A 13,040-nucleotide genomic window follows, 5' to 3' on the forward strand; every position below is an offset into this window, starting at 1 on the left:
TTTTGTTTCAGGTCTCTAGCTTTAATGGTTTTTGAGATATTAAGGTTTCTGTATACTGCTACATGAGCAAAAAAAGCCATGCGCCATGTTGGAAAAATGGCTGCCCCAGGAGAACTAAAGACAATTTTTTTTTTTTGAACATTGGTTTTGATATCTAGAAACATGTACAAACTTATGTACTAAAAATGAAATTTTTCTAAAATGGTCATGCAACCACCATTGGATTGTTTGGCATGGAATGTCCCAGTAATGACAAAAATGAATTACCTTGAGTCAATGCATAATATCTACTAATTCTTTGAATATTGTAATTAGTTGTCTAACCTTCTAATCTGATGATGGCTGAAATGAATGCAATAGCCTGAATCGTTTTTCCTAGTCCCATATCATCACCCAAGATGGCTCCTTTACATTTAGCAAAATGCTTGAACATGAATCTAACTCCATCCCTCTGGTAATCTCGAAGATATTGGTTGATTGTCGCTGGTACCTGAAAAATGAGAGAAAACATGTTAAAAATAGAGGTTTTGAATAAAGAGCAGATGGCAGCACAGATAATTGTATTTATGGGAACAGAGTGAAAGTATGTAACCCATTTTGCAATACATGTATGCAAAAGTTTGAGTTATGATTCCTAGTGCATCAACACATATCACAATTAAATACTGAGATAGTATTAACAAAGACTTTAAAATGGTCTTTCCTGGATTCAAATCTTTAATCTTCCAGGCTGAGAACTGTTGTATATTCAAGCACACGCAGATTGCACTTGAGGTGTGGAGTTGATATAAAACATATGCACCACATAATCTAACATTATTTATTTAACACCAAAATGACACAACATTTTGCAATGAATTCCATATATAAAAGACAAAACACAATGTGTTAGTATATTTCCATTTCTAAAGGTATTATAAATTGAATGGACTCAACAGTTGCAGCATCACACAAAACATTCCCCACATCGATGAAATTTAGCATGCACAAAATTTTAGTTACATCTTTCAACTACTTCTTGTTATCATAATCACTCAGATCTATTCTGTCAGGTGGTTTTATATTCAGAGTATACAGATTATGAAGATAACAATCAAAAGTTAGTGTAATTCCATTCTGTACACAAACAGTTTTGAGTCTTTAAATATCTTGTTGTATTAACTCATAGCATTGTTACAAAATAAGATTGCAAAAGAATTTACATGTGTGCACAGAGCTTCATATTGAGTCTGCAATACGTAATTCATGTTTCTCTTTCACAGTCAAAATCTTCTTTTAATTTACATTGGAAACATATAAGATTCGTAAAGACAAGCGGCTCAACAACCACAGAAAACAATTACAAAGGAAATAGTTGTCGGTTCTTTGACAACAATAGCCAAACACGAGAAAAAATCACCATTTAAGCATTGTTACAAATTGTGCTTCACTACCAAGAAAAACTAAAAGAAAACATTCAAATATTTACAAAAGATTACAGGTGCAAGCTGCATTCATTGTTACAGGTTTTTTACAGAAAATGTGTGTTCTTGCTTCGAAGAAAAATAAATAGATTTCTTCCTTACAGTCAGTTCGTTCTCCTTGCATTTTGACGCAAGATTTAACAGAATAATGAATTCCTTTTGTTCAACAGTATTGAATAATGAAAAGAACAAAACAACAATTGAATTTCCATCCTTTAGGTGAAAATGTAGCCATTTGTGAGTTGTAGGGCAAGGGTCAGTTGACTTGTGAGCTATACTTCTAGGTTTTGAAGTTGGTTTGATCAGTTTGGCTATCTACTTATCTTCAATAACCACTAGAATGCAAAGGAACCTAAAAATATACCTCCCAAGCTACTCTACGCAGCCTCACATCCCCCACGTGTGATGTGTGGTGTTCCCAGATTATCAGCGAGCCCATGTAGCACACATTGTTGGGCCAACGTTGGGTGATTGTCGGCATGGTTGGGAAGTGGTTGGTAGTTCTAGCCAACGAATATCTTACGTTGGGCCAATGATTCACATTGTTGGCAGACATGGTTGTCAATTACGCCCATATTGTAGGTTGGCCCAACATTGCATTCAAGGTTTGGTACAGTGGCCAGTGACGTTATGCCAAACGAGAAAGAGGGAGTAAAATTCCCCCTGTCAATCAGCAAGACCCTACAGTGAGAAATAAATTCTGTTTAACGTTAAAAAATGTGCAAAAGCAATCACTTAAAGTGAAAATGACGTGTAGAATTAGATATTTCCAGAGCTTGAACATTTTCCGTCCCGAAAATTTCACGACTTCCCGTCGAGAATGTCGGAATTTAAAAAATTTCCGACCCCGTCCCGACCCAAAAAATGCTGTCCCGCACACACCTCTAAAAACAATCACTGGAAATAGCGTGTAAAATTCGAGTTTTATGAAGTGTCGGGAAAAATAAAATTTTTCTCGTCCCGAAAATTTTCCGATTTACTAGGAAAATGGTGAATTTTACCCATCCCGACCAGAAATTTTCTGTCCCGCACTTACCTAATGTGAACGAATAGTGCGAATTCAATTTCTATTGCGCTACAATGTAAAGCTTAGGGCAACCAAATGAAGAACGAAATTCTTTCAGGACAAAACGAACCTCGGGTTGTTGCCGGAAAGTATAGCAAAGAACATTCTCAATGAATTTAGTTAAATATAGACGTAAAAACGATGGTGTGCTCTTTGATTTGTTCATCCTCCGGAGAATTTTTTTAAAATAATAATTTTACTTAACGATTTATATCGAAATACATATAATCGATGTGTGTTTGAAAGTCGATTGTGACTTTGTGATGGCGGCCAAAGTGGATAAGGATATGTGATGACTGACGAGTTAAATGTTTTTTTTACTGAAGACGACGTTGAGAAAGGTAAGTGACACACTGATTTAGTTCGATAATAGTACAGAGAATGAAAAATAATGTTATAATTTACTTACAGAGTTATTCATATTTACATAGTTATAAAAGTTATGCATTCCGAGGCAGTTTTTGGTAACGGTTAGATTTTTAAGAATTTACAAAATAGCATTGTATGTATCAACATTTTCTCCCGGATTTCATTATTAAACATGTCTAGGAACCTACGACCAAAAATTGGTGAGAGTATCACCATGAAATCGGGATGTAATAGATCGAACATGTGCCAGTTTTCTTTTCTTGGGGACCAAAAATTCAATTTTTGTGGGTCTCTTAATTGCAATTGAAATTATAAATTATTTCCTTGTTATGCATTATGAGAAACATCGACGATTTTTTCGAGAGAGACTCTGAATCACACAACCTCAACGAAGAATGTTGAAAGAGTATTTTTCGTATCTTTCCAGTTGCCAGTTGCTCAAGTTCCTTTTGTTTTATTGTGATTTCATCGTGTTATGAATGTAATTTTTACATGGTTTGATTTCGATTTACTTCTGCTAACACCTATTGCAGAGTTGGGTAAATGTTTATTATCCTTCGGACACCCATAACTTCTGAGTTTCGTCAATTATTGACATTTCTACTTACCTATCTGCTTCGCGAATCATTTTTTAATGTGTATTCACGTTTTTTTGATCATTTTTTTTTTTAAAAAAAAGTGTTTTTGTAACTGAAGAACGTACGTTTCCGCAAATGGTTTGTGGGGCTATGCGAGAATGTTGTGTGGGGCTACGCATATTTTTTTCGAAACCAATTTGTAACTATTGTAACCTATTGTGACTCTACCTAACCTAACCTTACCGGAAATGGTTCGTGCATCAATGGTTGAATTTCCGCTATGAAACATTCCCACATCACACAAAACACCTTCCAGATGTTAGACAATACTACAGGAACTTATTATGGTAAGTAGTTTCTTCTGTAGAAATGAAGAAATCTGTCCGAAGGATAGTAAACTAGTACTGGAAGATACACTAACATGTTTGTAACTGTACAACGACACACTGTAGCTATTTTCCTGTTTCAATTTGTAATATGTATAGTGTACTGATTGCAAGAGATTGATCTTTTACTTTTACTGGCATCTTCATTCTAGGTGAAGGCAAAGCAACTTCGGCTCTACAATCTACATCTGGGTCAGACGAGAATTGCAAATTGCCAGTTTCATGGGAGTAGTTTATCTGTTATTTCACGTCATCGGGCAAAAATTGAGAATAGACTGTTAGAAATACATGAAAATCAGAAGCTTATTTTGGAAAATTTGAATCCAACATTGATATCCTCAAATCAGCCCTTGCCTGAAAATCTAAAGCTTCCTTGTCAAACAGAGGATGACATTCAGAGGGTGGAAGAGTGGTTACTTTCTTCTCCTGAGCACATGAAGCAGATGGTAAGTTGACATATTTCCGTGAGTGAAATCATTAATGTCAAACTTTTTTTGTGTGTGTTAATCGAGCAGTTAACATTTTCAGCATAATTGACTGTAGCTCAAAGTGGTATGTTGTAATTTAAGAGAGATCAATTACATTCTAAACTCCATGTGCTTCTTTTACTTCAATATAAGTTTCACTGTAAAAATCATGCAAATTGAAGTATTTCAGTTTTCATAAAAATTTCGATCTCCGGGAGACGTCTCAAATTCGTTTATTTTGTTATTTTTCACATTTGTACTTACCTATTATGCATTGCTAAAGATTCTTTAAGGTGGGATTTTGCTTTTTTGACGAAAATAATTTCAATTTTGCACATATCGAGTAATTATTGTTCGTTCCTTCTTTGCTTGCGTTACACACAATATGGTGGGCAAATCTTGACTAACGTTGTCTATCGTCAGTGGGTATGCAGTGTTTCCAACCTTCCTAACCAAAAAATAACTACTTCCCTAGTTAAAAGAAGGGTTATCTTAGTTACGGTAGGTTAGGTTAACATAGTTAAAAAAAGGGTTACATTAGTTACGTTACATTAACTTTGTTAAGTTAACATATTCAAAAACCATGTACATTAAGATGCAGATTTACATAGGTTATGTAACGTTAACATAGTTACAAATATGTGTGGTTGGAAACACTGACCGGGGGTTACGTCATGAAATGCTCACAACATCTGGTTTATGTAGTGGAAGGAAATAGAGGCAACAGCTTTCGTGCATCAGAGAGACAAACATTAATCTAGAAAAATACATGATTTACCGGCCAAATAAATTGAACGATGGAAGAAAACACTTCCATGACCTTTCAAAAGTGTACAGAAACTCAGTTCCGTTCTGTAAAATTGAAGAAATACGTTTCCCGGAGATTGAAATTTTACGATAAAATGTGTACCTTGTATCGCCCACAGTGCAGTCAGTGCTTCTTGATTGAATTAATGTTTCGTTGTAGGAATCATACATGAATTTCATTGGAGGCAAAAACCTACAGCAAATTGAGTGAAGAATTCTGGATAAAATATTTTCTAATGCATTGGCAGCAAGTCATAACTGGACTGGAGAACACAACAAAATACCTCTCCGACATTTGAAATTATTGGAACTTGTACCAAGTAAGTTAGAAGGCTGTTCTTTTTTTCTTTTTTCAATTGGTAACTAAATTTGGCTGTAGGGCCATTACTTGCTGATGTAAAATCCAAATAATGTACATGATGGAAAGTTTTGGAACATTTAGTATTAACAGTAAGCATTCTTTTACATAAGTCTTTAAAAATCCTCTAATAAGGACATTTCAAAAATGTATTCTGAGAAGATACATTTTTATTTTAAAAAAAACTTATTTGTTGTTTAATTTTACCATTGTTTTTGGTATATATATTTTTTTACTTCAGCTGTCTTATTTACTTAATAGGAAAAACTAATATTATTTCATGTAACACTGAAGTATTCTGCTTTTACTAGAACAGTGTTCATAAGTGCAAACTCATTTGTCACATTTCAGCAAGCCTGGCTCATTTAGTTGAGCTTTCACTTTATATTCAGAAGGTAGTGAGTTAGATCTCAGATGAGGCCAGGCTAGCCATGCAGTTTCTTCCCTGCAGTTTTACATGACTCACACGAAATGAATATTGTGGCAAATCTCTGTAATTCCTTTCCCTACCATATAGTCATGGGCGTCCGGATGGGGTGCATGCCCCCCCCCCCCCCCCCCGGAAAATGAGTCAACCAAAAATTATGTATTTCACACATATAATTTCATTTTAGCCACAAAAATATCTGTTAATTGTTGCATGAACACCATAAATTCAAATTTGAGCAATTTGTTTTTAGGAAACAACACTATTTTTTGGGGAAAATGTGCCTTGTTTGCCCCCTACCCTGGGAAAAAAAAACCTTCCTTGCCCCTCCCTGGAAAAAATCCTGTGGACATCCATGCATATAGTATAAGTAACTGTCTAGATGTGAAGGATTAATGTCACCCCACATGGATAATATGTGAATATTAGTTTCCTTTCATGGGACAGGGAATAAGTTTAATCCTCATACTAAAGATAGGCCCAAGTACACATATCATATGGTATGTTACATTTGAGTTCATCCATGGATCTAACAGTTTGAATTGTTTCTAGTTTCAGTTCGAAGGAATTCATGTACAACAAATGCATCAGATTATGAAATACACTCAGTGATACAAAGCTGGTTCCGCTTTGTCAATGATAGAAATGGCAGCCGGGAGCAATGTAGAAAGGAAAAGGCAACTGCAGGAACATCAAGAAATAAGTAAACAAGTAAAGACTGGTGATAGTTTTTCAGCAAGATATGAGAGACGAGTCATTTCTAAAGCTGCAGAAATTATAATGAGTGAATTTCATGAAGTCCCTTCTGTTTTAGGATCTACAGACATAATTCAAAGTGCTTCTGTTGTTCAGACTACAAGTTCATTTGACTGTATCAAATCTATACTTTTGAATGAAAATGAGAATTGTATTGTGGGAACAACCTCACCTCATGATTGCTTCTTAATGAAAGATGGTGGGTGATGTTGTTGTTGTAAACTCCATTGAAAAGGATTGTAGTAATGATGGTTTGTACATATAATTTAAATTGAACATTTTCATAAACAAATTGGACATTTTCACTTCACCTCTTCCAAGCAGTAGATTGTTTATGTTTAAGTTAAAAGAATGTAAGAACAGAGTTATTGTATCCTCAAGTTATTTACATAAAAAGTATATTCGTATATTCTTACAGCAGATTTCGCTGACACATCAGCATTTGGATGTATTCCATTTTGTAATAATAAGCTATTCTATTGAAATGACATTGTGTTCTTTGACACCTAAATTGTCAACCTCTTGCACCTTTTTTCTTTCAATAAATACAATAGCATCTTGCTACTTTTTTTGTAATGTATGACGGTAATTATAGTATATGTAAAATTCGTTTTGCTTATTAGCTCCGCTAAGAAATGTTTTACTTTTATAATGATAAATACATAAGTTTTTTTATCATTCCTTGTATTCTTCTCCAGTGTTTGAAAATGTCTTAATAATATAATCTTAATAAATTTTTATACATACAAGAAATGATGCAATTGTTTGTAAAATATTTATTAATATTATAAAGAAACTTGCCAAAAGTATTAACATTGGCATGTTGGTTTTTGGTTTGAGTATTAATGGTTGGGAAGTTTTTCCACTGTATTAGCCCAATGCTGGGAAATAGATTTGGTTGGAAGATTGTTGGCAAAGTTTTTCCATTGTAGTTGGGCCAACGTTGGGAAATAGGTTTGGTTGGGAGATGGTTGGCAAAGTTTTTCCATTGTAGTTGGGCCAACGTTGGGAAATTGATTTGGTTGGGAGATGGTTGGCAAAGTTTTTCCATTGTAGTTGGGCCAACGTTGGGAAATAGTTGGTTGGGAGATTGATGGCAAGGCGGACATCACCAACAGTTCGCCAACCGTTGGCACAAAAAATTTGTAACCATTTACCAACGTTGGCCCAACCTTTGTGTGCTACATGGGAGTGTTCTGAAGAAGACTCACTGGTCTCTAGAGGAACTTTCAGCCTAAATTTAAATGGTAGTGGAGGAACACTAGCAGAATTACACACTCAGGGATGAAAATCAAATGCAGTTCGTTGAAATTACAAATTTATTGGCCATTAGGGCAAGTATCTTGAAATAGCACAGGAAAAACAAACATTTATGTATACTTTCACACACACAGCATTTAGATAAGATGACACATTCTACTTAAAATTTCCGGATATCGTCCTAGGCATGAACACTAACACGTTTTACCTGACCTGGGCCCTTTGTTATGCACTCACACACTTTCAAACGATGATGGCTCATTTGGGGGGGGGGAACAGAATTTACAAATACAAATACACAAGATCCTAAGCTTCCTGGAGCCTCTCCAGACTATTGGTGGTACTGATGATGTTAGATGCTTGTTCCACCCTTAGATTGAGGTGGATTCCAATCACTATGCATCGTATTGTTCAGCCTACACAGCTACGTGACCAAACGCGAAAAGTTCGGGGAATGAAAAGTTCACATTTTCCTATTTTACTCCTTTTTCACATGCCCGAGTCCCGATTCCTGACTTAGATAACTTTTCTCACTGTTATCTGTCCTGTAAGCCCATACTAGGCCTTTGAGGGACTCTATATCACTGTTACGGTAGTCCTATGTGATATCCGGGCCATTGTGTTCACTCGCGTAGCTTTAACATAGCACTTCATTCTAGTTTTTGGACATTTAACCACTGTTATTTTTAAAAGTCCAAAAACTAGAATGAATAAATCACCACTGATTAGCTGTATGCGAGGAAGATTGAAACTCTTGCCTGTACAAATAACTATGTTGCATGAAACAGCGTGTTTTTCTCTTTTCACACAAATTATATGCTCTGTTTATACACTTTGAACATACATTTTTATTGACAATTGTTGGTGAAACCTTCATTAACATTAATTTCCAGAGAATTTAACATAGCACGTTTCTTGGTCACGACCTTCACGGGTCACAAGCTGGTACAGAATAGAGTCCAAGATGGCTTTCTACACATGTACAGTATGTAACATTGTTATTCGTACACATAGAATTTCCGAGGAAAAAATGTCATATCTACTAGTAAATATAATCATTTTCATATGTACCTGGAAATGTGTGAAAAGAGAAAAACATGCTGTTTCATGCAACATTGTTATTCGTACAGGCAAGAGTTTCAATCTTCCTCGTATACAGCGCCACCGCTATTCGGCCGATTTCATGCAGTTTGCAACTTCGTAACAAGTTTAAACATGCAGGCGTGCTCCCCGTCAAGCTGAATGCTGGCATAGGTATTGTTGTAGGCCTATCGTCTATCTATCAGCGTGTTCGAAATGGGCAAGGTGAAGGAACTTAGTTCCGATCTGAAGGATGTTATTATAACTTCGGCCCTTAGAGGTTATTCGTTAAGAAAAATTGGACAAGCAGTCAATAAATCACACTGCACAGTTCAATACATAGTAAACAAATTTAGAGAGGAAGGTTCAACACAGAATGTGCCGAGAAAACCAAAAGAGAGTGTGTTGAATAAACGTGATGAACGCTTTATTTTAAAAAGATTGCAAGAAAATCCCCGACTAAGTGTTTCTCAGTTTCGACCGTTAGTAGAAAATGTTGCTAGCAAGATGATGTCTGATCAAACTGTCCAACGTGCCTTGTGGAAGCATGGATATCATGGCAGAATACCACGAAAGAGGCCGTATGTAAATAAGGTGAATCGCAGGAATAGACTTTCATTTGCGAAAGAGCACATCCACAAGGACCAGGAATTTAAGGATAGTGTCATATGGTCAGATGAGTCCCAAGATTAATATATATGGGTCAGATGGGATAAATAGGGTCTGGAGAAAATCAAATATAGACAATGATCACATTAACACAGTTCCAACAGTTAAACATGGTAGTGGGTCATTAATGATTTGGGGCTATATGTCGTCCAAAGGTGTTGGTACCATCCAGTTTATTGATGGTATCATGGATGCATATGTCTATTTGGACATATTGAAGAACAATGTAAAGCAGAGTGTCCAAAAAATGGACATGCCGCCTATCTACAGATTCCAACAAGACAATGACAGTAAGCATATGGTGCGAGTTAATATGAATTGACTAATATGGAATGTGCCCAAACTACTACAAATACCAGCTCAAAGTCCAGACTTAAATCTCATTGAGCATTTATGGGCAATTTTGAAGAGGTGACTCCATAAAGCAGGCATCAAGTCCAAACAAGAGTTGAAAACTGTAAATGAAAGTAAACCAAAAATTATATATTTCACACATATAATTTCATTTCAGCCACAAATATGCGTGTTAATTATTGCATGAATATGATAAATTCAAATTTAAGCTATGTTTTTTGAGGGAACAACACTATTATTGGAGAAAATGTGCCTTGTTTGGCCCCCACCCCCAGAAAAAAAATACCATACTTGTCCCTCCCTGGAAAAAATCCTGCGGACGTCCATGATCAAAGTATTAGAAATGTCAGTCAATTTGCTCTGAATATACTTTTTTCTTTTATATTATTAAGTATACAAATAGAAAAGTTGTACAAAAAGTGGCATTTTTCTCTTTCAGTTTCATTTAATTTATTATTGTCCTTGGTTATACAGAATTTGGGTAAGGTTTTATGTTCCTAATGATATTATTTGGTCTAGGAATTAATTTGTGCGCCTGGACAAGAGATGGTGTAATGAGCGTATCGTCCCACAGTTCCGTGTATCCACACATGCGTTGAAAACTCCTGTCAGGGCGCATCGTTCGTAGTATAGGGCAGTTGATTGACGTGTCAACAACAGCATTTTGTAGTCAACTGAACATGGTGCAGTTCGTGCCAGATAAAGTGTTTTTGCGGGGTGTTCTGCTTCATTACTTTAACATGCAGAAAAGTGCTACCGAAAGTCATCGTATTTTGGTGGAAGTGTATGGTGACCATGCGCTAGCTGAGCGAACATGTCAGAAGTGGTTTGCACGGTTTAGAAGTGGTGATTTCGGCCTGGAAGACCAAGAGCGACCTGGACAGCCAAAAAAATTTGAAGACGAAGAATTGAGAGCATTGCCCGATCAGGATTCGTGTCAAACGCAGGAAGAACTTGCAGAAGCATTAGGCGTTGATCAAACAACAGTTTCCAAATGCCTCAAAGCCATGGGAATGATTCAAAAGATGTCACATTGGGTTCCATATGAATTGAAAGACAGAGACGTTGAAAGACGAAAAACCATTTGCGAATTGCTGCTTCAAAGACAGAAAAGAAAGGGGTTTTTGCATCGCATTGTTACTGGCGATGAGAAGTGGATCCATTACGAGAACCCGAAACGAAAAAAGGCCTGGGAGAAGCCAGGTGAACCAGGTCCATCACAACCGAAACGATATTCACTGTGCAAAGGTTATGCTGTGCATATGGTGGGATATGAAAGGTGTGGTGTACTATGAGCTGCTGCAACCGGGTGAAACTATTAATGCAGAATGTTATCAATGACAATTAATGCGTTTGAAGCAAGCTCTGGCCAGGAAACGACCAGAATGGGAGAACAGACATGATAAACTTATTTTTCAACATGATAATGCTCGCCCACGTGTCGTAAAACCAGTCAAAAACTATTTTGAAAATGTCGGATTGCATGAATAACGATTTGGTTCACTTCTTCAGAAGATATCGAAAAATGGGTCTCTGACTGGATCGCTTCAAAGGATGAAGACTTCTTTCGCCACGGAATCCGTAACTTGCCTGACAGATGGGCGAAAGTGGTGGCTCGCGATGGACAATATTTTTCTTAAGGTATTTATGTATTTTGTGTTTGAACTACAGCTTCAATGTGTGCGTAACAACCGCACGAATTAATTCCTAGACCAAATAGTTACTGAATTGTAAAGAAACAATTTCAAAAGAGTTTCCTTTCAGATATTAAAGTATTTTCTTTGAAAATCCATGTGTACGAAAAATAATGTTACATACTGTAATACAGGAAGTTTGCCATCTGGACTTGACGTCATGGCCTGGGATGGTTCCCATTGGCTGACTCAAGTTATGGGTAGCTTGTATCAAGCAGTTCCCAGTCTGGCCACCAGGTGTCAGACTAGGATGGAGTTTTTCAGCTCTCGATTGTTTTTATTAAAAAAAAAAAACATCGGTTTTTGAGGTTTCTTACACACAGTTATGCTAGCTGGAGTAAATAAATGGTATTTTCAGGAAAAGGTGGTTATTCTGAACCTAGACAAATGTTCTCTTGAAAATACGTAAGTAAATAGAAATTTGTCTGATAAACAACTTATAGCACATGGTGTTTATGTATGCAAAATGGCTTTGGCATGTTGATGATAACTTATTTTGTTATGGACTGCAGCATTAACTTGATTTTAGGCTGTTTACTAGGGTTTTCAGGCATTAATCTTAATTTCCGCTAATATTGATACCAAACAAAATGCTTCCCATGTCATTTTGGCATGGTAGCACTGAGCCTTGCACTTGAATGGAGTAGTGTGGTGTTTTTCTTGTATTTGGGAATGTATGGCCAATCCTTGATTGGTCATAAGATTGCATTGTTTAAGAGCCAAAACAATATCAGTGATGAAATTAGACCACAATTTGTGATTTCTATGACAATAAAGGTGCAATAAAATATTTCTTGAATAACTCCCCACTCTTTCCACTGTCCTAATTCTTTGTTGAGTGCAGTACGATGTAGCGATGGGAATCGGACAAAGCTTTGGAAATACAGGAATTTGATGAATTAAATTTATTTCACACTCCAGTCCCTTGACCGTTCCTGGTCTGTCAGAAAACGTTGGTTGATATTTTAAAATAAACTCTACCAGTTCAGTCTGTTCTGAAAAAACTCAAAGTAAGACTTTCATCGACCTTGCACTTCAAATCTTCCATGCTAGCCATCCACTTGATGTAGTGAACGTGGTGCACAGCCTTCCTTTGCTCATTCACACCCATGTTAAAAACTATATTCTCAGACACGGATGATTCATCGAGGCGAAGTATTACCTGATTGGATTGAAAGTCCACATTAGCCTTGTAGTCACACAGGAACGGAACTCCTTAAAACATATCTGCTTGAATGTTATTAATCACAAAAATGTCTATTTGAACTTCATGTCCATCAAATGATATTGTAAGTTTTTGTTTTCC

The 13,040-nt window shown here is 36.3% G+C and overlaps 1 protein-coding gene across 2 annotated transcripts in view; it reads right to left on the reverse strand.

The window, feature by feature from the left end:
* Positions 1-13,040, reverse strand: part of LOC145984103 (DNA excision repair protein ERCC-6-like 2) — a 206,071-nt gene that overhangs the window by 139,670 nt on the left and 53,361 nt on the right. For both annotated transcript variants that reach the window (XM_083117522.1, XM_083117521.1), the window contains exon 3: positions 325-490. In XM_083117522.1, coding sequence (XP_082973648.1) covers positions 325-490 — 166 coding nt within the window. The remainder of the gene's footprint in view (positions 1-324; positions 491-13,040) is intronic.

The sequence above is a fragment of the Lepisma saccharinum genome, chromosome 2 (assembly GCF_977018435.1).
Source record: "Lepisma saccharinum chromosome 2, izLepSacc3.1, whole genome shotgun sequence".
In the NCBI taxonomy this organism is placed as follows: Eukaryota; Metazoa; Arthropoda; class Insecta; order Zygentoma; family Lepismatidae; genus Lepisma; species Lepisma saccharinum.